Consider the following 23,474-nt stretch of genomic DNA (forward strand, 5'->3'; position numbering starts at 1 on the left):
ATGCCTGTTTGAAACGAATGCTGTAATAACAACGTTGATTATGCTGTAATAACAATATTGATTATGCTGTAACAGATTATAAATGATAATTATCCAAGGTATCGATAATAGAACATGCCTTGAAGCTTTTACTGATAGATGATGATCGGGTACAGAGTAGTGCTTCGGAGTTACTAGTGATAATTTTTCCACACAAACGATACAGTATGACCAGTGCGGATCGGTATCTGCAAGTCGTTCCTAGCCCATCTGGATGTTATTTCTGGCATTTTTGGCCCCTGCCGTGATCTTCGTTGATGCTGTACAGCCAAGATCCAACTATGATTTCCAAGTCTGTAGTAGCAAATAGTAACTCTCTAGTATTCTCTTCCATTTCTATTCTTGTGACTATGAACCCAAGCAGACCAAACCCCCAATTCCATCATGACCTCAGATGGGAATCTACTTGCAGACTAAAGACCACATTCAACATAGGGATTTCTTGTCATGGGTTAGCTGCATATAGTCGGATTTAAAGGCCCGTTTTAGAGCTTTGAATTGTGTCAAAGTGTACAGTAATAGCCCTCGTACTTTCGCCGAAAACCTTTCCCGCAAGGGGGCAACCTTCCCAGAGCCTTCGGTACATTATGTGAGATTCTTTTGCAGCTGCTCTTTTATTGAACCTGCATGATCTGATCTTGAGACAGCACAACGTACTGAGTACAATCATGCTTATCCTTGGTTATCTCGCCCTCATAAACTCTGCAATACTAAGTGTAACATACGTCAGAGGCCAAGATAAATGCCTTCCGAATTTGGACCGTTGGTATTGTCGTCAGGCAAGGGAAAGGCTCGGAATGGCCCGGTACAACAAGAATACCAAACATTGACAACGATTGTGAGTTATTCATGGTAGTTAGTATGGACTTCTGATGTTAGTCTATAGTGTAGCAGAAGTTAAGCACAGCAACACAAATGCGGCACATATAAAAAGCTAAACCACAGACCCAGGTCGTTAGAGGAAATCGAAGACGAAGCGCGCAGAGCGCCTTAATTATTATTTGGCATCATCATCATTTGCTCCAGAGTAGTACTAGTGTTATCCACTTGAGCCAAAGTAGTAGGTTCAGGATTAGGAACCATACAGAGTGCAGGTAATCTTAATCGCCAACCCAGCGATGAGGATAGCACTAAACCATCCAGTAAGGTAGTTGACTTTAGATCGAATTGAGTAATACCACCTCGTAAGGGAACGTAACATTTGAAACCTTACAGTCTTGGGGTGATTTTGACGGTGTTTGTATTGCCCTTTGAGCCCTCGCCGCCCCTTTTGTGTGAGCCCTGAGTCAGTCTGCCGCCACGCCCTTACACAGGTGGTAATGGACTTACGCCTTGTGAAATACCTAAGGAAACCCGGAAAGGGCATAGTGCTTCCCTACTGAGGGCTAGCGACTACCTCGAAAAGCGCACTGCAGAGAACAGTGGGCAGTCGTGCTGAATTTAGCAGGTGTTTGTTGGAGGCTGCATTATCTAGTTTCTGAATAGTGACAGCAGCTCGTGCTCCTTTGCTAGTCCTGGGCTTGTGGGGGTAGAATAGATAGTAATTCGAAATTTAAAGTTGAGGTACGGGAGATTTAATTCTGGGATACTTATGTGTCGCACAGCAGAAAAGAAGCAAGATCTTGATTATTATGATATTTCTGTCTTTGTGTTGTTTGAGATTGCTTTGTGGGTTTCAGTTGTTTCTGATTCTCTTTATCATCATATCTCTGTGGTCATTTTGACCATCGTTGAGCAAAGCTTAGTGCTGTATCCAAAATCCCTCATACTCAAGGACTTGGCTGCCTCTATGGAGTACCACTTCCACTGTACTCCGTGCCAGTCATCATTATTATTGCTCAATCTCGCTAAGACGTCCCACTGGTTGATGAAACCACGTAAGTTTGTCACACCCAGCAATTCAAAATGAATGAAACCCAGAGACATTCATGGACTACTTGGTTCATCATTCTTTCGTGTGCGCGCACTTGACACTCCATTATTGCCATCAAGTTGTCTCCGTTATTGCTCGTATTATACCCTCCAAGTACTCCGTACGGAGTACAGATCGTACATCAGCAATATTACTGTGTGACAATACATTTCACGGTGAGTTAGCCGCAGGAACCGAAGCATTCACTGGGAACAAGAGACACGGTGGGTCGTTTCTTGGCGGGGTTGAGTTGGACTGAGCGTTAAGTGGCCGCCTGCAGAAGGAAAGAAGCCCAGGAGAAGATCACCAGAGTGTCACAAATCGATTTTAAATTTTTGTGATTTTTTTTTTTTTCTCCCTTTAACAGTGGCGACCCACTCACTCCAATGACCAAAGCAGCTTCCTAAACCTGGTGCCGCTCTCCCGCCCCGTCATAGAAAAAACGATCGCCTCAGCAAATTCTCGTTTCCCTCCCTCGTAGGCTGGTAGAGGACTCCGTATTTTACTGCGACCCTGATTAATTATTTAATTATTCGAATTTTTATTTCCTTTTTCATTTTGATTTTCATTTTTTGGGGCCCTTTTTCTGTGCCGGACTTTTCCACTTAGTATTACTTGCATCTTCCAATCCTCCTTATTCCATTTTCCTCTCCATCTCCATCTACCTAGCACTGCCAACACATTGCGTTTCTGATTTCCTCAAACGCGTCTCCTTCTGGCGCTCTCTTGAGCTGCCACTTTACTGAAGGGAGGGCTTGTACGACTGTACTTCTTGGCCACATACCTGACTTCCTTGGTCTTATCCTATTGTACCTTTTCTTACTTCCGCCCCCCTCACATCATGCGTTGTATATCATGACAATCATCGTCCTGCCGAGGACAACCTAATCTCCCGCCCTCTGGGTCGATCGGTGGTATCATTGATCGATATTAAGAGAGCGTCTTCTCTATTATCTTCTGATTGACAAGTTGGAATATTCACTGAGCTCGTCATTACCTCTCCGACCTTCCTATTCTACTACCTACCGCCGCCACATAATCTCTCGAGTACGATATTGAACATACGACCATATCATCAACTACCTCCTCTCGACCTCAATCCCGTTTCTAAACCAAGTAACCTACTCGAAGCGATGGCATACTTGCGCGGTGGTGATCGACCCTTCTCAATACACAAGCTTTTGAAGATGCTACTCTCGCCCCATCAGTCCAACAAGCCTGTTCAGCAAGAGTCAGATATGCTAGAGGACGTCGATGAGCCTCCTGATCACCGTTTCTTGAATACCTCTGCAATGAACGTCGACGACGGTGTCGTCTACGTCAAGTCCCCCACCACCATGAGTCGCGGCAAGGAGTCACTTCTCACACGTGCCCTCAAGCACAGTCCCGAACTGGCTCCTGCCGACCACCAGGACCATCCATTCTACCGCTCATACCACTCCGGCACCGTCAGCGGAATCTCGACCGCGGAGCTGACCAGCGACGGTGGACTCACGAGCCCGTCGTTGTCCAACACTCCAAGCCCCCCGCTATCTCCTCAACTCAACGGTAGATCTGGGTTGGATGCAACGGAATCAACTGTGGAAGCCAATCTTGGACGTAAGAGATGCATCAGCTTTGCGTGCGGGCGTAAAGCCGAGGAAATGAAACCCGAACGACCTACAGCACCGGAATCGACTGCCAATTCGACTCCAGCGGAGCCGCCCAAGCGGAAGACGGTGCTTACTTTTGTTTGCCCGGCAAGGGATTCATGCTCGACAAGAGAACGGCCTCCTGTTCGCACAGCTGCTCTTAGGTCGCGACCCCGTGGATCCCCTGCCCCTGTCGCCCGCAAGGCGTCTCCAGATAAAGATGTGTCTTGCCCGGTTAAGGCACAGCAAGATGAGAAGCCATCAGCATCAAGCAGTCAAAGAGGTGTCCCTGTGAAGGGTCTCGGCAAGTTTGAAGAGTCTGAGGCGACCCGGTTCCACGAATTTGCCAGCTCTGTCAGCGAGGATGATGAGTGGGTCAACAAGGTTGGTGAATTCACTGAGAAGATCACTATGACCGACTGCATGAGAAAAGAAATCGCCATTAGAAAGCTCGGAGAAGAAGCGGAAGAAGAGGCACTTGAGGAGGAAGACGAAGAGGAAGACGAGGACGACGCGGACTCGACTATCCATGACTTCTCCTCGGATGATGGCAATGAATCCGACAATGAGGCTGGCTTCGCCGATTCAGACGATGAGAGTGATGACGGCTCCGAGTATGAATTCTGGGCTCCCACTGCAATCACTACTGCCACCAGCCCTCAGGCTTTAGACTCGGCTCGCCAGGCACTGGAACGTCGCGGCTCGAACACATCATTGGATTCTGTGACTGACGATCCCCACAAGAAATGGCCCCCAGCACTCGCGTGGAAGGCAAATGGTCGATCCCCTTTCAAACCTCCCCCGGTCAAGATGCGTCCTGGAACTCCCAACCTACCCGACAGCACAGATTTTGTTTGTGGCACATTGGATGAGGATCGTCCTTTGGAAGTTGCATATAAGTCCTGCATTGAGCAACGACGCCTCTCTAAACAAGTTATCATCCCTCAGGACATTGATCCCAGCTTCCCTACGTCGGACATTGATGATCAAGATGACTTGGAAGAGGATGAGATGGAGCTGTCGTTTAGGGCTGATGAATTAACTCGGGGAAGAACTGGTGGGGATTCCGTGCGTCAACACTCGCCTCGTTTGTCACCCAGGCGGATGATGTCCCCTCCCCCGCGCCGTTATAGTCGCATGTCTCCGAGACGTCTTCGGTCCCCTCCACCGCCGGTCAAGATGGGACCTACGCAAAGTGGCGATGGTGTCTCGGATGATCAGCTTCCCTCTCGTCGCCCCCAGGGGGTCAACATCAGTGAATTGGTTCAACGCCCCCTTATGACTCGCACCAAGTCCCTGCCTCGAACCCCCAACCCTTTCTTCACGTCCCTCGACAAGGCTCATCGGTGGTCATCCATCGCCGACGTACAAGAATCGCCAGAGTGTGGATCATCCTGCACTCGGGAGGTGCACACTCGAGGCCCGATCGACATCGTTGAGGGTCTGGAGAAGAAGCGTCAGAAACGAAGGGAGAAGTTCTGGCGTCAACATTGCCGCAAAGCTGCCAAAGAGCAGATGGAGCGGCGACCAATCCCTGGAAAGGGAGCTGAACGGATGAAGGAGCTTGGCCTCGAAGTTGCTGAGAGGTTCAGAGCTTACGGTGTCGGCCATGACGCCCAGCTCGTCCTATCTGTTTAGACCTTTCCTCCATCAGAAAAGGACCTTTGTCTTCCTTGTACATACTTGAACATTTTTTGTCACTTCTTCCCCCCCCAAAGGTGATTCCCTTCACTCTTTTCTACAAATTGAATCCGTCTCGGTCGTCCTGTACTCTTTGCACACCCTCATCGTTGCTTGGGAGGACATCCATCATGCATTTACAGGGAGATCACTTTTTTCAAATTCGTGTTTGCTTCACCTATACATATTTACCCTTTCCTTATCAGTTTAAACTATATTTTCACATTCCCTCACTGTTGTGGCCGGGGCCCTGTTTGACTTAGTTCTGCATGCTCGCGGTTCATATGGAGGATACCCCCTGCTTTTGTTGCTGCGTTTGTAGGCAGGCCACAACATGACAAGAAGACCAAACCAGTCCTTGCTGATGCGAAAGATCAATGAGATCAAATAATTCATTCAAATAATTTTTTTAAATAATTCCTTATTTGAATAGTAAAGTAATCTATTCTGTCATAGTTGTGCAAGTGGTCATGTGGTTGCAGGATTAGAGTTGATCTTCCTGGCGGTTGCAGTTGGCTTTAGCGCTCGGCTAAGCGTCCAAAGCTAGCGAATCGGCCAAAAGTCAACGTTAACTCATCGGGCCACCACAACCTGTCTTCTTTGCACTTATCTCTGACCCAGCCTCTCGCCACTGTTCTTCTAACCTCATCTTTTCCTTATGATCGTCAGCTATATTTAAATTTCTTTCATATCTGAGATCTGGACAGTTTTCCGCCATGTGGATCATTAACTGGTGTAAGTAGTTTCTTGTTCCTTGTTTTGCCCTGCAAACTCCGGGTCCTCGACATCTCGAAGTTCCATCCTTGCGTTCGCTTTTGCTATCATACAGAGCCATCTAGAGGGACGAAACTGGCATTTTACTTGCATTACTGGTTTGACCCCCTTCCGGTTTCTGCTGCTAATGAATATTCTCTCTCTGTAGTCTACGATATCCTGGCTTCCCTAGGTCTCCTCAACAAGCATGCCAAGCTCCTGTTTCTTGGCCTAGACAATGCCGGCAAAACCACCCTTTTGCACATGTTGAAGGTGAGTATCCTCGAAGAACCTGGGAGCGTCGGATACGGAGTTTCGTATATGCTGACTTTGCTTGCGCTTGATTGTTAGAATGACCGTGTCGCAACGCTCCAGCCTACGGCGCACCCGAGTACGTCTCCTTATAACAAGTCATGACTGGCGACGGAAGATTCGAGCAGGGGACTGATACTGATGATTCCAGCATCGGAGGAACTTGCCATCGGCAACAACCGGTTTACAACGTTCGATCTGGGCGGTCACCAGCAGGGTGAGTAGACCTTGGCGGCCACCGTGCAGCCCGAACTGGGAGGTGGGAGCTAGTAAGCTGACAACATGGTTGTACAGCGCGCCGCCTGTGGAAAGACTACTTTCCCGAAGTCAGCGGGATTGTCTTCCTCGTCGACGCAAAGGACCACGAGCGCTTCCCCGAGTCCAAGGCCGAGCTCGACGCCCTCCTCGCCATGGAAGAACTGGCCAAGGTGCCCTTCCTCATCCTCGGGAACAAGATCGATCACCCCGATGCTGTCAGCGAGGACGAGCTGAGACATCAGCTTGGTCTGTACCAGACCACGGGTAAGGGCAAGGTGCCGCTGGAGGGGATCCGTCCCATCGAGGTGTTTATGTGCAGTGTTGTCATGAGACAGGGTGAGTTTTCTTTTTTGACTTTTTGTGCCATGTCTTCTACGACTTTTAAGTTACTCTTAGGAGTACAATGCTAATCTGGATGATGCCTACTAGGATACGGCGAGGGTATCAGGTGGCTGTCTCAGTACGTTTAAACGATCAATCACAATCAACTTCTTCCGCATCCTTTGATTTCTACCATCACGACTTTGCTACCGGTCTATCGATAATGATGATGATGAAGATGGAACCATACCCCATCGGTCCCTATCAGTCTATAGCCCTCAGTCCCCCCTATGTCAAATTCAGATTTCTAGCGATTAGTTCAAGTCACAAGTTCTTCTTTTAAGATTCTTTCTTAGGTCAAGCTACGTATTCCCCTGGCTATTAATCAACCGAAGAGAGATATACTGGACGTAGCTCAGAATACATCATTGTATGAATGACGAAAAGTAGCCCATTGATTCCGACCTAACCTACAACCCCCAAATGCATTCGAGCGTCATACACCAGATAAACAATATGAAAAAAAAGAAAGAAAAATGCATACCCCGCCACAGCCAGCCAACCTTGTCCATCACCTTTGTCAAGTACCTTATCATGTCACAGGCATTTAGCGGTCACTGTAGCGTATCCTTCATTCGCGTTGATCGTTATCAGGCATCGCAACATGCAGACGCAAAGGAGCTAGACTTTGTGAAATAAAGAGCCGTGGCATAGTTTGGAAGACACGGACATGTCGTTGCTTATTCGGTTTGGCATTACACTCACAGGAAGATTGCTCAGAATGAGAAAAAAAGGCAAACGGAGAACACCACAATGCAGCCCGTCGCTTCGCCTCCACCTGTCAAGATAGTCCGGAACAACGAAGAGGGTAACACAGAGAAGGAGGAAAGAAGAGATGAAGATGAACAGGAAAATGGATGAAATAAAAGAGAAGAAAGACAATAAAAAAAACCCCTACAAGGAGCAGAAAGTACCTTCCATATAGAAATAAGGGGAAAAGTTCAGCGTAAAAGTAAACTGTAAGACCGGAGTCGCTGGAGTAGGAATGGAGGGAGGATATTGTGACGGTCCTGCATGTCGAGAGGTCTCTGGATGGCCTGGTGTATCCGCATTCGATCGTCTGAGGTTATGTCTCCAAGGGTCGCTGTGGTAATTCGCTATGTCGTGTGTTGACGAATGTGGGATTGTAACGTTTTATCTCCGCCCGAACCTGCTGCACATGGAAAAGCTCGTATGATTTCTTACTTCTTCTTTGGTTTGCGCGGAGGAGTGGGCGCGCCTGAGCTCATGCCCCCGTAAACGTACTTTTGTTTCTTCTCTGCTGGTTTCAAAATCTAGAAAAAAAAAGTCATATTAGTAACCACAAGTTGTGCCCAAAGCTAAAGCACACAACATACCTGGAATGAACAAAGAAGGCTTTCATCGACACTCATCATTGCACCGGCGTTGTCGAACTCTCCACAGTAGTTGGGAGCACTGAATAGCGTTACAAGCTGTCTTTTCGAGAAAAATTCGTAACCGTCCTCAACGACTTGGTGTGCACGGCATATCAGATCCATATCATGCTTCTGGAGGAAACGAGATACAACATCGGGACCAAATGTAAACGATACACCTCGGTCGTTCTCGCTCCAGCCGGTGATATCTTTGTCGGGATCGGACCAGAGAAGATCGCAGAGAAGACCACAGTCAGGGATCTATCCCAGTTAGCAAAGCAAACCTTGAGCTGCGAGAGCCCGACGAAACACTATTCGACTGTTGAATAGTACAGACAAAAGGAAATCCACAGTGGCCCACCACGAGAAAAAGGACCCAATCCGTGATATAAGCTATGCATGGGAGAGAAACTCACATCGGTAGGACGCATGACGCGACGGATCTGTTCCATAGAGTTCAGATCGGGGCTGAGACCGCCATGCATGGTGAAGATCTTCTCGTCGATGATTGCAGCGATGGGCAAGCAGTTGAAGCAATCAGTGAATGTCTTCCAGAGCTTAATGTTGTACCGCCGCTTGCACTCGTCATAGAAGCCATAGATACGGTTGATGGAGGCACATTCGTGGTTACCACGGAGAACAAAGAAGTTTTCAGGATATTTGATCTTGTACGCAAGGAGGAGGCAGATGGTCTCAAGCGACTGCTTGCCACGGTCGACGTAGTCTCCGAGGAAGAGGTAATTGGCTTCAGGCGGGAAGCCACCGTATTCGAAAAGACGCAAGAGATCGTAGTATTGGCCGTGAATGTCACCACAGATCTAATGAAGGCAAATTCATCAGTTTCGATCCGGTGTAGGCTAGCATAATCGCCAAGCCGCGGCAATAGCCCGAGGAACCGGTATCATCTTACCTTGATTGGCGCTTCCAGTTCCAACAGTATCGGTTGAGAGATGAAAATCTCCCTAGCCTTGGTGCAAAGATACCGAATCTCCGCTTCCAACAGTTGCACCTGCTTTCCAGGCCGGCTGCCCCTCACCTCCAGCAATCTATCAATGATGTTGTCCAGATCCACTTCTTGATCAGCCATGACGTGCTGATTCTCGAGACAAAAACGAAGGAAAAGAAAGGAATTAATACAAAGGCGTCGAACAACGAAGGGTAAAAAAGAAGGACGAGGGGAGATGGTAGTTTCCGGAGCGCTCGGTACACCAATTTAGGCGATGTCTATTAGCTGTGATAGCGGAAAAGAGATTAGACCTGCTTGAATATCATGAATCGTCCGGCCAGACGCGTGATTCAATGCGCCCGGGAGGTTTCTCTTCGTTTTTTCCCCCTCCCCTCCTTCTCCTGATATCGGGAAGAACGATGGGAAGTGATAAGAGTACAAGGCTTACCGAGATAGAATCTAGATGAAAACACAGATTCAAAGAGTTTGTAGTAGGCCAAATGGCCTTGGGAGTGGTGAGGAGGTGGAGGATCTGGCAGTTATGCCAGATGGTGAGGATTGTAGCAGCCCGCTCTAAGAAATATCCTTAACTGATGACGCGCGATGTATAAAACGACGTGATGCGGCTCCCGCAGATTCTGGAAAAGAATAAGCGTCGAAGAAAGAGCCCGGTGTTGTTGGATGGGGTTGCTTTTGACTGGGTGGGAAAAAAAACGGGAAGCGTGTAACGGGAAAACAAGCGACGGAGCGGATTGGCTTGAGAGTGGGATGGGACTAGCAGAACAGGATAAACGACGGGGATTCGACAAGAACGCTCCTTTTCTCCGTTCAATCTGCTGCTGTTGGCAAAGATGATACAGTATTATCCTCAGAGGATGAGAGCTTCGAGGAAATCGATGATCTTGGGTTGGGGTGGCGTGAGGGGGTGGAAAGATTGTTGGTCGGCAATCAAGGGATCTCAGGTCTCTTGCTCTCTAGACTATCGCGTTCAAGCGGTCGAGGCGGAAGAAATTTTTTTTCCCCCTTTGGGTAGCGTGTTATTTTGAGAAGTCTTAGCTTTTTCCTTTTCTCTCGCTGATCTCAGGGTGGTCGATCAGAGAACTGAAGAGAAGGTCAGATCGAGTCGTGATGCAGGCCAGAACACAGATAGCATGGGTGAGGGAAGAGAAAAGGGAGAGAGGAGAGTTTAGATTTGGGTGTTGCGGTTTGGGATTGGCGCGCGCATAAGGCGGCGTACCATCTGTCCTCACTACTACATAGGCACTTAAGCAGAAGAATATCGGCTATCTATTATTCACCTCCAGGATGAAGCTTCACTTTTCAAAGACTACTTTACATACCTTCCTGTCATTCATGGCTTTGTTTCTGACTCTGGCTTAGGCGAATATGCTTGACAACAACAACAACAACAGCAACAACTGAACCTATTTGTCCGTTCTCCATGACCAGCTTTTATCTCGGCTGCACATCCAGCTCCAAAAATAGTGCTCAGGCATGGTGTGGTCCAAGTACGACAACAAACTTCACTATTGACTCCTCCCTCTGCAAGAAGTTTCTGTTATGACTTATGGCTGTCTGTGACCGGGTGAAGCTCCAAGCATTTGGTTAATTCTCCTCTCAAGCCCCTATCTAACCTTCCCAATTCTCTTCTCTTCCCAGCAGCCGAGCTACCAACGATGTCTACACCCAAGCATCTACTGGGAAGCCCCACCCTTGGTCTAGACAGACAGATATCACCGACTCCGAGCCTATCCAGATTTCAGAGTTCAGAGCGTGGCACCGATTTTCATTCACAATCTTCCGCAACCGCGGGGGAGAATGTATCTACGTCATGTCTGTAGTAACAGCATTAAAAGCGACCGAGGTGAATCGCATTTGAACTAGCATCGCCCCTCGCGAATTATGACTCGTCATAGTTAAATTCATGTCTCATGCATTAGGCCCGAATCTCATCACTTGATCTTGGACGAAAAAATAACCGAAATGGAAAAAAAAAAACAAGATCGCAGGCAAGTATACATCGTGCAATGATAGACAACGACATCTCCATAAATGTAGGTGTTATAGGTAAATCCTCACACAACGCATCATTAGGAGAACCGGAAAACATTTCAGTAAGACAGGGGGGAGGCATGAATCCGGAGACATATAACCATAAAAACTCTGAAGCAAAACCCAGTGACGCCTTGACACCAGCTCCAGCTGCGCTTCATCAAAAGATACAATACAAGCGGTCTAAACAGGAAAGCGACTTTCTTTCATGATGCCTCACAAATGTCGGTCCATATTGAGTGTCGGGTGCGATAGAGAAGGGAGGATTCAAGGTGAGAGAATCAGGGAGGCCGACGAGAAGAGGCGGGAGAGGGAGCGAAAAGTATTCAAACATCCAGCCCGCAATTTCGAAGTTTCGCGTAACGCCATAAATCATGCAGTCGAGCCATCAATTGCCAGAATGGCATACGCAAGTAGCCAGTCGTGACGGTGAGGCGCAAAACAACCAAGAATTTGACAACGCCGCAAACAAGGACCTGCCTATCCCTTTTCTCGAGATGCTCAGAGCCAAAAGGAAGGTTCGTCTGCCGTGCTTCCAGATGTAACTAAGCTCCAAGACTTGCTGTCTTTGCAGTCTTTAACTCCGCACCAAATAACAAGGAAGTCCGAAAATTCTGTCTTTTTGGTCTCATAATACTTTTGCTTTTCGTTCGATTGGTTTTTGATTGGCGTAAACGGTCTGTCGCCGCCATGTAACCAAGGCAGTGGTTGTCACTGGCGTAATCCCCATTCGTCGACTCAGGGGTTTCCGCCACTGAGTATAGGCTGGTTAGCTGCCCTTGGGAAAGTTCCTGCAGACAGCAGGTTGGATTCGCCAATGCTCGTGCCTGTACGAGGCATGCTGATGCTCTTATCACGAGTACGGTCTCCCATCACCGAGAGCCAACTGCTACCAAACTCCTGCTTCAGAGCCTCCAGTTTCTGCATGTAAAATTCTTCGTCGGCCTTCCAATTGCTGTTCTGAGGCATGTTCTGCAGAGCGGAAGATCTTTTGATCTGGGATGAGAAACTAGTGTCGACTGTTCCGTCAGGGTGAGGTACGTTGGAGGGTTCGGCCTGGGGTCCACCATCAGATTTCCATTGACGGTCGGTAGGCGTCGAAACGAACGGATCAACGGACAAGTGAACATGCTGCATGGGAGAAACAGAAGGCACCACCGCACCTGTATCGCCATTATCATCAGCGGGTTTATCCAACGAGATGTCAACAATTCTCCGCCGAGCACCCTGCTTTCGTCGACTGGTCCCGATTCCGCGATCATTCTCCGGTGCTGGCGGTTGAGAAGCCTTTGAAGCTGCGGCTGCCAGTGCGACATTCGGTGGTTTGCTAACGACAGCCACGGCCAAATGGTCCGCTGCAGCTGACCGAATGACTGGCGCGCTTTCAACTTCTGCAACCCGATCGACAAGCTGTTTCCTTTCGGTGTATCCTGGTCCCGAACCATCGATGATTATGTCTTCTGAGTAACCTGGCGTGCGGCGAAAGAGGTTGAAAATCACGATACGGTAGTTGGGATGCGTCTTGACGAATGGATTTCCAGATACCCAGATCTCCCGTATCTCAGGGAGATTGGTCAGTCTGGCAATCTCTGTAGGATCGAACAGGTTGTTGTCTCGCAGATCCAATCTCTCGAGCGAAGGTAGCCGCTCGATACCGGCGAGCGAACGGAGACGGTTGCCACGAAGGTTTAGAGCTGTGATCGCAGGAAGGGGGTTGCGAGACAGTGAGTGAAGAGAGTCAATCATACAGTGAGACAGATTGAGAGCTCTCAGAGCGACTAGAGAGGCCAAACTGTCAGGGACTTCGGTGAACAGGTTAGCCGACAGATCAAGGGAATGTAGGCTGTTGGCGACGGGTGCAAAGGCGGCCGCAGTGACAGAGGTCAGGGAGTTGTCAGGGAGGCCCAAGTGCCGCAGGAACCGCCATTTCGATGGCGGAAGGATACCGGACGGCAGACTTGATGAGCTTCCGTTACGATACCCTGAGTTTTCGCTAGAGTTCGAGCTACCCGACCCAGTACGCCTGATTCGCGAAGAAGTTCCTCGGTTGTGACGATGGCTCGAGTGCTTTGAACTGGTGAGGCGTGAAGGTGAAACGCTTTCAGTCCGTGCTCGCCCGGGGGCAGCGCCTTCAGAGCCGACTCGCATCATAGAAACTGCCTTGGGGCTAGTGCTTGTTCCAAACGCCGTTTCAACGACTGGCGAGCCGGGAGCGGAAACGGAGCCTGAAATATCAGGCTTATGCACTGGTTGAGGATGGGCATTTCCGTTCCATCCAAGAACTGGCGAATGCTGAGCCTTCGACGACCGTCGTCGGCGTTTATCAATGTCATCAAGCACGATTCCGGTCAGCAGATCTGCCATGTCCTCGACGTTCGCCCTTTTTAGAGTCAATGTTCGCAACTGCTCCGACAGTCGGTCCCAGCCGAAGAATGAGCGGTAGTCTATATCGATAATCTCTAATACGCTCAAGTTTTTGAAAGCATGGAGAGGAACTGCAGTGTCAAAGGGAAACTCCTCGTACCCACGTATTAGGCGGGCGCGATGGTCGGGGGCTAGACGTAAACAGGGGATTTTGGTAAAAGCAGAGTACAGATATTTAAGATCAGCGTCCAGAGCAGCTTTGACCTTCTCGGACTTGGAAGCCGAATCCTTGGATCCCAGACCTATTGAGGACCAGAGGGCACTCATGCCAGACATGACACTACGGACACTTGACACGGAGTGAATGGAATCTCTGTCACCTTTGGACCGTTGGGGTTTGTTCAGAAACGAGACATAGGACTGCGATACGTCGTTATGGATATTCTCCAACCTAACGTTCATAGGTCCCACGGAGATGGAAAGGTCCTCAAAGCAGGAAAGGAGGTAGAAGAGATGATGAGGGGTGAGGGTGAGTTTGGCGGGCTTGATGTTATGAGAGGCAAACCTCAATGACCCAAAGGACAAGGCTGCCGCCAAGGTTGACGAAGTCGAGCTTGAGGACAAGCCCGACTGAGTAGGTTGTGCATTTTTGTTGGTTTGGCGTCTTAGCTGCAGTGCATTTGCAAGAGCTTTCTCATGGGTACGTACGAAGCTTGCGAGGTTCTAATCAGGGAAGAGTATATAGGTTAGTACACCCCTATCTACAGTGTAACCAGGTGCTGGGTCTGAACCAACTTTGATGAAAAGCTGGCCATCTTCAGTGTTCAGCTTCTCCATTACGGGAGTTACTTCGCCCAACAAGACGGTATCCAGTCAGGCGAACTCTTGGTGAAGGACACTCAGGAGATACTCGTAAGGCGAAAGACAGGAGTCGACATCTTGCTGACAACAAGCAGGAGGGAGATCGAGAAGTGAACGAGCTGTTGATAGAACAAGAAAATCAGTTAGCAACGATTCAACCCTGATTTCCTATGACCATCCACATCCTCCGAGGTTATGGGGGTGTATATGGTAAGAGAGAATGGCCCTGAACAAAAGGAGGAAAAGGAAGCAGGGGCGTACCCAAAGAAATATAGCGAGAGCCAGAATAGAAAGCCTTGGACGAGTGTGATAAACCAACAAGGTTCACAAGACCTTCCACCGCAACGAAAACCTGTCGTGATTGTTCTTGGGGGGGAAGGGGAGGAAAAAGTTGTCCAATCTCGGAATCGGTATAAGTTTGTCTCCTGGACAGACCTGAGAGAAAGGGGGCTTGCTGAAGCAGTTGACGTCTCAAAGAATATGATAGAATTTGGGAATGGGCGGAAGAAAAGACAAGGGTAGTTGCTTTTTTTTTGGAAGCTAGTATGCAAGTACCACAATCTAGTGTGAGGCTGCGAGAACCTGAGTGGAGGGTGGGCGGGAGATGGAGTTGCGCTGAATGAATCAGCTGAGGGGCTTAGGGGGAAGTGAGCAGTAATGACAAGTATTTCGATGGAGTAGGATTGATAGCCCACTAGATACGAGTAGTGGTTTGGGGATGATAGCCAAAGAGGCCGTAGGAGGAATCGAGGAGAGATGTGTTAGAAGCAGGAGGGGATCAAGAGCGCAATATAATCCAGGAGGTTACGGGTAGGAAAAGACGGCAGGCGATGATTAGCATTATCAGAATTATTATCTGTTATCGTATGAGTTTTGATTTTCCTCTGGGTCAGGGAGCCGCCGTACTGGGGCTGTTGCGATGCACTAGGTACCTACCTACACTCCATGGTATGGTACGGTACGATGGTGGAATACTTTGAGTACCTGAGAGTTGTAGGCATACGTTATTTTCTTCCCGTTATTTTCTTTCTCGCTGCCTTCTTCTACTCTTACAATTTATGTAAAATAATAATGTCGTAATGTCATTGGTTGGTTTTAATGTGTACTTTGCTCCTTTTAAACCGCCATTGATGTATATAGATTCATCAGTGGCAACCTAGTTTGGAACAAGCGTAGATGTGGTTTGTCCCGTGTCAGCACCATTCTTCCTCTGCCACCCCTATCCAGTTTTGTAGGTAGTGGTCTTGACGTACACAGTACCAAACAATAAACAAAATTTGGCAAAGCAGCTAAAACTCAAGTACTCCGTAACTAGGTGTGCACTCAAATATTTGATCTCCGGCAGATTGCCCCATCTATTATCTTCCTATTATTTGCCTTGACATTGCACTTGAAAGCATTAAATGTACTCCGTATCATCCATATTATCGAGCAGTTGTACAGACAAATCACCCCTCGGTCAATAATTTTAGTTGTTTTAACGGACCACCTAAACCAGAGGAACCAAAAGGCATCATTCTTTGGGTCTTGGAAAATAGTAGGCTATCTCTCCCAATCCTTGAGGGAGCGGGTATCCCGATGGCGGACCTTGAAAATCAAAACGTTATCAAATTCGATAACAAAGTCCAATTAAACAAGTAAACTTTGTAAGGCCACATTCTGTTTGCACACACAAAAAGTATGACGACTGCGGAGCTGATCATGAGTAATTATTTCAATCGTAGCCACATGATTCAACCTGGGAAAGCTCAACAAGATGCCGGCGGGCTGAGAAGTCATTTCGAGTCGCGTTATTGTTGTTAGCAGTAGTCACTCCCGTTCCCTACTGACCTCGTTTTGGAGGTGGTATCGAATCCTAGCGTTCGCTTGACCCGTGCTGCTTCATGGCCCACATTTTACGATGCAACTGCGGTCTGTGGTACTTGCACACACTGCTTTGATTGGTTGGAAGGATCTCAACGTGCAGCTGATAGCGCCTGGCGGACATGCAAGTATATGCATAATGGGCGAATCACAGGCAGGACCCAGTCACCTACATAACGCTTTACCAAGGAAGCTCTAGATAGGCACAGCATGTAGGCAGTGAAGCGATTAGGACGGAATTAAATAGTACTAGAAGACTCCATAACATCATGGAGATCATCGTAGGTACGGAAGAAGAAAAAGCAAATAATCGGCCTACAAAAAGACCATACACAAGTGGCCTCAATTGGGTGAGAATGAGTACTTTGAAGCTGCTCCGTATCCCGTATATCAATACCATATCAGAACACCTATCAATCGTGGACTTCCTTATCCTGAAACTTTCCTTAGATTTCTCAGCATACGCGAATGACTACCACTCGGACTGGGACCTCGCATTGACCTTGGCATTTTTGAAGAGGCTCAAGTGGTGTGTTTAGTACGATGTTGTATAATTTTCTCCTTGTCTTTTCAGTATCAAATGACCCAATTGTGGCTGGTGGTCATCTTGTCATCGGCCATAAAGATGCTTTGGATGGACCCTTCTTGACTCAGATGCTTACCAAGTAAAATGTTAGTTTCGAAAATCTCAAGATCACATTGCATTGCATATCCTCGATTTAGTATCAGGTACATTAGCTTTTACTCTCTTGGTGTTGGGAAAAGCCTCACCATAGGTAAACTGAAGATATATTTTTCCCCGCTATCAGTCACACCGCTCATCATCACACCACTTGCCTACAACCACTCCACCCTCCATGACTTGGAGGGCGGATACCTTCAATCGTTTGATCCATGGTTCCTTGACATCCCTCATAACATCCGCCTTGTTGTTGTCAGCTTCATACCATACGAAAGCCCACGTTCTTGTGATCGCCGGAAACGTCTTTGCAAGAAGCTGTATTGGCCACAGCTCTCTAAGTTGACTGCTATATAATTTTTTAGGTCATTTTACATGAATCAAACGCACTGATTGTCCTTTTTTGCTAAACAAAATGTCGCTGGAACTTCGGATTGCTGGATGAACCGACCAAATGATGTTTCAGAAGTGATGCATCCCTTCAGCTCCTTGCTTGACGCAAAAGTTTGATGGTCCATCCATGAAAACAGGTCATCGACAGCACGGTTGCAACTGCGGAGTTAGTCGCAAGCAATTATGAGGTGTCGCTACAGCATGATGCACCTGCAATAAGCGAATCTCGTGCGTCAAGATGTTCTACAAAGGTTACTGATGGATATCCAAGGTATGCTTCGACAAATACCGATCATTTTGGAGGATGCACGGCCTTCGCCGATAGGGTACTATCAACATTTCACATCGCGGAAAGCAGTGTTGAGCTCTTTGTTTACGCAGACCCCTGGGCAATTATGTTTCACACGACGGGGAAACTTCTTGGCGACAATGATGCTTGGAGTTTAAATCTCCCATTCGTTCTCCAATGTAGGAGCATTCTGCATGAAAGCTCAATATGCAGTAAGGGGAAAGGATGAGGAAGTTATTTAAGGCTTGTAAGACCAGCACATAGCATTCTTTTCTCTTGGAAAATTTGTCGGGAAGAATTACACATGACCTCCTCAAAAAGGTTATGACATATGACTGAAGCCCGTAATCCCATCCCTTGAGCGGAGGAAATCCGTCTACCTACACCCTGCTTTGATGATGAGAAACCGGGCCGGACGTGGAGACTTGGATAGCATTTGCAGCTACATAATCTACCATTTAAGGAAGGGAAGATCTGAGGCGTTCTTTTCGTCTTGTGGGCGGGTCGATTCTCCGCTGCGGTAAACCGCCCGAATGATCAGCGATCCTTTTGCGAGGAGCGATTCTCGTGCCAATGAAATGCCCCGTGGCGATCATAGGTACAGTGCACCTCCAAGCGGTAACTCACCAGACGGAGTAATGCATAGTAATCGACTATTCAAGGGTCAACTCCCATGCTATGAACGCAGCGCCAAGCAGAGATTCGGCACCGGCTAGTGGTATGTACACGATGCGTGCATATGTAGCGTGCACATACCCATCATACCAAGGCCGTGAAAAATGACCGATCTTCATGCACGAGTCAGAAAGAGGAAGAGGTCCGGCGTAACAGGCGGGATCACGAGTGCGATTGGGCGGTGCGGCCGTTCCATGGAGGGGATGGCACAATTAAGATTAAGAGCCATGCAGGTTGCTGTTTCTGGCAAGGTGATTGTCCTTTGTTTAGTAACAGTTCGGAAAATAGATTCCTCGAAAACGGACAGTGTCCAACGGCGACTGGGGTGTGAGGTAGCATCCGTTGACACCCAGCGCCTATCGCGCGTTAAGCGAATAAACGTGGTTAAAGTTACCTGATGTAAACAGCGTATATCTAGGTAGTGACGAGAAATACATATACAGATGAGAAAACTGTATTGATTCACTCTCTCTGGACTCGAACTTCGGTAGAGATCTCCTGGGTACTGTATGCTGCTCATTCGATCTTTTTGAGGATAGCATCATAGCTGATTAGAAGTCTGGTGGAACAAATCAAGTGAACGGCCACAACACTTTTCTTTTTCTGCCTCTTCAAGACCTCCAGTCTCCAGTCTCCGTTAGAAGGGCCCATTTACAGCCAGCATCCTATGAACCGGCAACAAGCCAAGCAGGCTTAAATCGAGCACGCTAATGCTGCATCGACCAGAGCACACATTAGACTCAGATCCTTCCATGTCTGAGTGGTTGTATCCATCGCCACCACTGTTTTTGAAGGATGTCCATACCTACGTCAATACCTAGGAATAATTACTGGCATACCGCACCCAATGTACCAACTTTACACTAGCGGGTCGTCTCTGCAACGCTAGGCAAGACATCAAGCAGTAGCTGCAAATCATTCGCCCCGATGATGCTTGAGACGAGCCAGCAAGCATAGCACATCCTTGGGCCGATCTCATCTGATCGAGCCATTGCTATCTTCAATGTATAGCATTGGTTCTTTCAGGGTGTGCTTGTCGCCTTGCACTAGGAGTCCCGCCAGTGAATTTGTCCTTCCTTTCGTAGTCCTACATTCAGATATCCCACAATTCTGGAGGGTGATGTATGAGGCTTGGTTGCTATTTCAGTCTCGCTGATCATTGTTCTTGACCCCAGCTCAACTCTCAAGAAGATGGTTCTTCATAATTACCGAGTATTCTGCGTAGACTAGTAGACGCTGGTTTAGTTGAGATTTGGGCCGCTAATACTGCGGTGCTTTGGTGATGTGGATGGCTCTCTTCTTCCGAATAAAAAGGACCACTCCTGGACGGTGTCATATTTAAAACCTAGCCATGTATCACCAATGGCTGACTGCAGCGCGGGCTTTGTTTGGTGTCGGAGGCTAAAGCTGGGGTAACCAATGGTATGTATGCGACTATATGGCTGGCTATCAATTGGATACTTGTGTTGCTGTGTTTTGTTTGATGATGTCTACGGAGGGTTACTTCAAGCCACGCATTCTGAAGCCAGCTGATCTGTTACTTAGACATGCGCATTGCCTTGGATGTCGCGTGGGCTGTGAATCTGTGCGTGTACAGGACGCATTCTAATGTCCCCAGATTTGAAGGCAAGATCCGGGAAAAGTTTGCGTGGAATGCATTGCTAAGTGTACACAGGTGATATAGGGGCTTTTGCACACCACCCTTTTGGCCCCGAAGATCAAAAGCAAAACGGGTAAAAATGTGTCAAGCTTGCGTTCTACAATGTCGATCATCAACAACTTTGGCCATACAGATCAGACATGAGCAGCAAATGCTTCAATGGCAACTGACATGGACTTGTTGGAGTTTCCGGAAAAGTAGAAAGTGCGAGGCAAAGTCTTGTGTCATCCTGGGATTGATCGAGGGGAAGAGATGATGAGCGGAATGCTAGTTATCCTGGATTACAATCACTGAGGCGTTCGTTATCTGGAGCGTTCAGTTGGCTCTAGAAGCGAATGCGAGATGCAGATAGCCTACGAACGGTTCATAGGCAAAAAAGAACAAACTTCGGGGTAGATACACCATGATTACTCCGCTGTTTGGTCCGAAGTTTTGATCTGTCTTTATCTGAGCCCTTGTCTTCATCCTTGTAAGCGTTAAAGTGACAGACCCATGGGTCCTGTGTTTCGGAACGTCGGTTGAGCGGGGGCGTTATCAGGACGTTATCTTCTTTCTCCTAGCTGATTAGTCATTTGATTTTCCCACACTAGTTCCAGAGAAGTTTAGAGGGTGTCAGCCACAGCCCACCCACTAACCTGGAGTTGGGATTGTGGCTTGTTTGCCGATGCGTGGGGCGGTGACACCATCTGACGTCGATGTCAAGCTACTCGCGGCTTCCAAACAGGCTTTGGGAATAGCATCTCAGCAACGTTTCTTCTCCCTTCTATATATCCACTATGAATGTTATCCAACAATGACATCGGATGAAAAGTCTGCCACTCGCGACATATACGATCCCAATACGCTTCCCGACTATGACCGGGAGTTTATCGAACCGGATGACCTCCGCCAATTCGAGAAGGCGCTGAATGCCCCCGAAGCCGCTCCTCTCGTTGCGCTCAATGACTGGCGTCCAGTCAATCAACGAGTTCGGAAAAGCCGTCGAACCAAACCGAGGAGAAGCAAAGACGAAACGCGAGAAGGTGTACTCTACACGGTGTTGAAATGGCCATTCCTCTTTACGGTTTTTGCATGGATAACGGTCCTCGGCTTCGCCTATACACTGACGCGCTTGTATATCTTCCTATATGAGCAATTTGTAACATGGAGAGGCAAGAGGGAGCAACTAAGGAGAGAGCTGTCCATGCAAACCAACTATCAGGACTGGCTGAAAGCAGCACAGGCACTCGATACTTACCTCGGAAATCTCAAGTGGAAGGAAACGGACGAATATGCATACTACGACCATCTTACCATCAATAAAGTGGTTGCGCAGCTGAAACAAACTAGAAAGGCAGCCGAGATGGAGATGCAAAATGGACGCCCAGGCCTGAGTGATCCTCCTGCCGTCGAAGAGCTTTGCTTTCTGCTCGAAGCATGCGTGAAGAATAACTTCGCAGGCGTGGAAAATCCTCGATTGTATAGTGAAACATATTCAGGAACGAAGGATCTCGTGCAGGAGTACATTGACGAAGTCCACTCTTGTATCCGGCTAGTCCTGGATAGTAAACAGATCTCGAATGAGGACAAGTATCAGTTCTTCAAGCATCTGGACACCAACTTTGGTCGCACGGCTCTCTGCCTGTCTGGCGGTGCCACATTTGCCTATTACCATTTTGGTGTCATCCGGGCGCTGCTCGATAACGACGTCTTACCCGAGATCATTACCGGAACGTCAGGAGGTGCCTTGGTTGCCGCTCTAGTCGCTACTAGGACTGATGAGGAACTGAAACAGCTGCTCGTTCCGGCCCTGGCTCATAGGATTAGGGCGTGCCATGAGGGCTTCACAACGTGGGTGCGGCGTTGGTGGCGAACGGGGGCCAGGTTCGACACTCTGGATTGGGCTCGCCAGTGTAGCTGGTTCTGCAGGGGCTCGACCACATTTCGAGAAGCCTACGAGAGAACCGGGCGTATATTGAATGTCTCCTGTGTTCCGTCTGACCCTCATTCACCGACGATTCTTGCGAACTATCTCACCTCGCCTGATTGTGTCATCTGGAGCGCAGTCCTTGCATCGGCCGCAGTCCCTGGTATTCTCAACCCAGTTGTTCTAATGACCAAGAAGCGTGATGGAACACTTGCTCCATATTCTTTTGGACACAAGTGGAAGGATGGCAGTTTGAGGACGGATATACCTATCAAGGCTTTGAATCTGCATTTCAACGTGAATTTTACAATAGTATCACAGGTAAGTTTTGCTTTCCATTGGGTCACTAGTTACAAGTAACATCTTCTAACGATATCATTTAATAGGTCAATCCGCATATCAACCTCTTCTTCTTCAATTCGCGAGGATCCGTCGGCCGGCCTGTCACCCATCGTAAAGGCCGCGGGTGGCGCGGAGGGTTTCTGGGGTCCGCGATCGAGCAATATATCAAACTCGATATGAATAAGTGGCTTCGAGTCCTCCGCCATCTCGAGCTCCTGCCCCGACCGTTGGGCCAGGACTGGAGTGAGATCTGGCTGCAGAAATTCAGCGGCACCATTACGATCTGGCCCAAGAGCATCCCCTCCGACTTTTACCATATACTATCGGACCCTAGTCCAGAGCGCCTAGCACGCATGCTTCACGTGGGCAAGCAAAGTGCTTTCCCGAAGATTCAATTTATCAAGAATCGGCTCAAAATCGAAAACGCGATTATGCAGGGCCTGCAGCAGTGTTCCTCCGGCGGAGGAAGGGTGATGTCACCGATTCTGTCGCGCCGACGCCAGGACCGTGCACAGGAACATGCAGACCGGATGGTCGAGCGTCTCGACCAGAGCTTCCCTGAGCGCCAGTCGGATTACAAAGACGAGTCCCACTACGCGGAGGTCTCAGACAGCCTGTCTGCGACTTCGTCCCGCCCACACACCCCGGACGCGCGACGAAGCAGCATGTTCGAGGAAATGCGGCGCCAGTCAGCTGTTTTCTTTGACGATCCAGACATGTACGCCGACGAGGATGCAGTAACTACCTAGAGCGCTCGTGTCTTCTGTCATTCCATCATCAATTTCTGTTTTCGGATGCCTGCATGGATGGCTGGTGGCTAGTCGGCAACGGTGTTAGCAGGCGCCAGGTCACCATGCGCAGTCGATCTCCGGGGATCTTCGCGAAAGACGAAGGGAACCCGGTCGCATAGTGCCATTTCTTTTGAACGTGGTGCGTGACGTTGGCGTATGACATACCCCTAGAGTAGATCGGCTTCCTCTTGTACTATATCATTGTTTTTAGCATCGAATGATACCTTGCTGTCGTACTCGTTAAATATATTGTTTTGATACTTGGTTCTTAGTTTATTAAATGACTTATGTTATTACGTCATGTAGTACCT

General features: G+C 48.4%; 5 protein-coding genes across 5 annotated transcripts; 3 read left to right on the forward strand and 2 right to left on the reverse strand.

The window, feature by feature from the left end:
• The first annotated feature begins 192 nt into the window (after nt 1–192).
• Nucleotides 193–5,681, forward strand: AFUA_1G04930 (DUF2457 domain-containing protein). Its single transcript, XM_745149.2, has one exon. It carries the CDS (start codon nt 3,085–3,087, stop codon nt 5,218–5,220), a length of 2,136 nt encoding a protein of 711 aa, XP_750242.1. The 5' UTR covers nt 193–3,084; the 3' UTR covers nt 5,221–5,681.
• A 129-nt stretch (nt 5,682–5,810) lies between these two features.
• On the forward strand, nt 5,811–7,055 carry sar1 (Arf family GTPase SAR1; the record flags this gene model as incomplete). Its single annotated transcript, XM_745150.2, has 6 exons — nt 5,811–5,997; nt 6,185–6,288; nt 6,367–6,406; nt 6,479–6,544; nt 6,622–6,921; nt 7,015–7,055. Exons 1-6 carry the CDS (start codon nt 5,979–5,981, stop codon nt 7,053–7,055), a joined length of 570 nt encoding a protein of 189 aa, XP_750243.1. The 5' UTR covers nt 5,811–5,978.
• Nucleotides 7,056–8,147: 1,092 nt separating this feature from the next.
• On the reverse strand, nt 8,148–10,493 carry glcA (type 1 serine/threonine-protein phosphatase catalytic subunit GLC7; the record flags this gene model as incomplete). Its single annotated transcript, XM_745151.2, has 5 exons — nt 9,737–10,493; nt 9,253–9,573; nt 8,759–9,160; nt 8,304–8,603; nt 8,148–8,240 (listed from the first exon to the last, which is right to left on the reverse strand). The coding sequence occupies exons 2-5, from the start codon at nt 9,427–9,429 to the stop codon at nt 8,148–8,150; spliced, it is 972 nt and encodes a 323-aa protein (XP_750244.1). The 5' UTR covers nt 9,430–9,573; nt 9,737–10,493.
• Nucleotides 10,494–10,680: 187 nt separating this feature from the next.
• Nucleotides 10,681–15,448, reverse strand: AFUA_1G04960 (leucine-rich repeat domain-containing protein). The gene is made up of 3 exons (XM_745152.2): nt 14,827–15,448; nt 14,500–14,684; nt 10,681–14,427 (listed from the first exon to the last, which is right to left on the reverse strand). The coding sequence occupies exons 2-3, from the start codon at nt 14,539–14,541 to the stop codon at nt 12,079–12,081; spliced, it is 2,391 nt and encodes a 796-aa protein (XP_750245.1). The 5' UTR covers nt 14,542–14,684; nt 14,827–15,448; the 3' UTR covers nt 10,681–12,078.
• A 5,306-nt stretch (nt 15,449–20,754) lies between these two features.
• AFUA_1G04970 (patatin-like phospholipase domain-containing protein) lies at nt 20,755–23,448 on the forward strand. Its single transcript, XM_745153.2, has 2 exons — nt 20,755–22,351; nt 22,417–23,448. Exons 1-2 carry the CDS (start codon nt 20,789–20,791, stop codon nt 23,119–23,121), a joined length of 2,268 nt encoding a protein of 755 aa, XP_750246.2. The 5' UTR covers nt 20,755–20,788; the 3' UTR covers nt 23,122–23,448.
• The last annotated feature ends 26 nt before the right edge of the window (nt 23,449–23,474 follow it).

Source organism: Aspergillus fumigatus, chromosome 1 (genome assembly GCF_000002655.1).
Source record: "Aspergillus fumigatus Af293 chromosome 1, whole genome shotgun sequence".
NCBI classification, from domain to species: domain Eukaryota; kingdom Fungi; phylum Ascomycota; class Eurotiomycetes; order Eurotiales; family Aspergillaceae; genus Aspergillus; species Aspergillus fumigatus.

What these genes read in the sequence shown, in the direction of transcription:
- AFUA_1G04970 (XM_745153.2), top strand. Translation starts at nt 20,789, where the DNA reads ATGCGTGGGGCGGTGACACCATCTGACGTCGATGTCAAGCTACTCGCG. An exon ending in ATTTTACAATAGTATCACAG is followed by an intron (nt 22,352 to 22,416) that starts GTAAGTTTTGCT and finishes ATCATTTAATAG; the next exon opens with GTCAATCCGCATATCAACCT.
- AFUA_1G04960 (XM_745152.2), bottom strand. Translation starts at nt 14,541, where the DNA reads ATGGAGAAGCTGAACACTGAAGATGGCCAGCTTTTCATCAAA. An exon ending in ATGGCCAGCTTTTCATCAAA is followed by an intron (nt 14,428 to 14,499) that starts GTTGGTTCAGAC and finishes TTCCCTGATTAG; the next exon opens with AACCTCGCAAGCTTCGTACG.
- AFUA_1G04930 (XM_745149.2), top strand. Translation starts at nt 3,085, where the DNA reads ATGGCATACTTGCGCGGTGGTGATCGACCCTTCTCAATACACAAGCTT.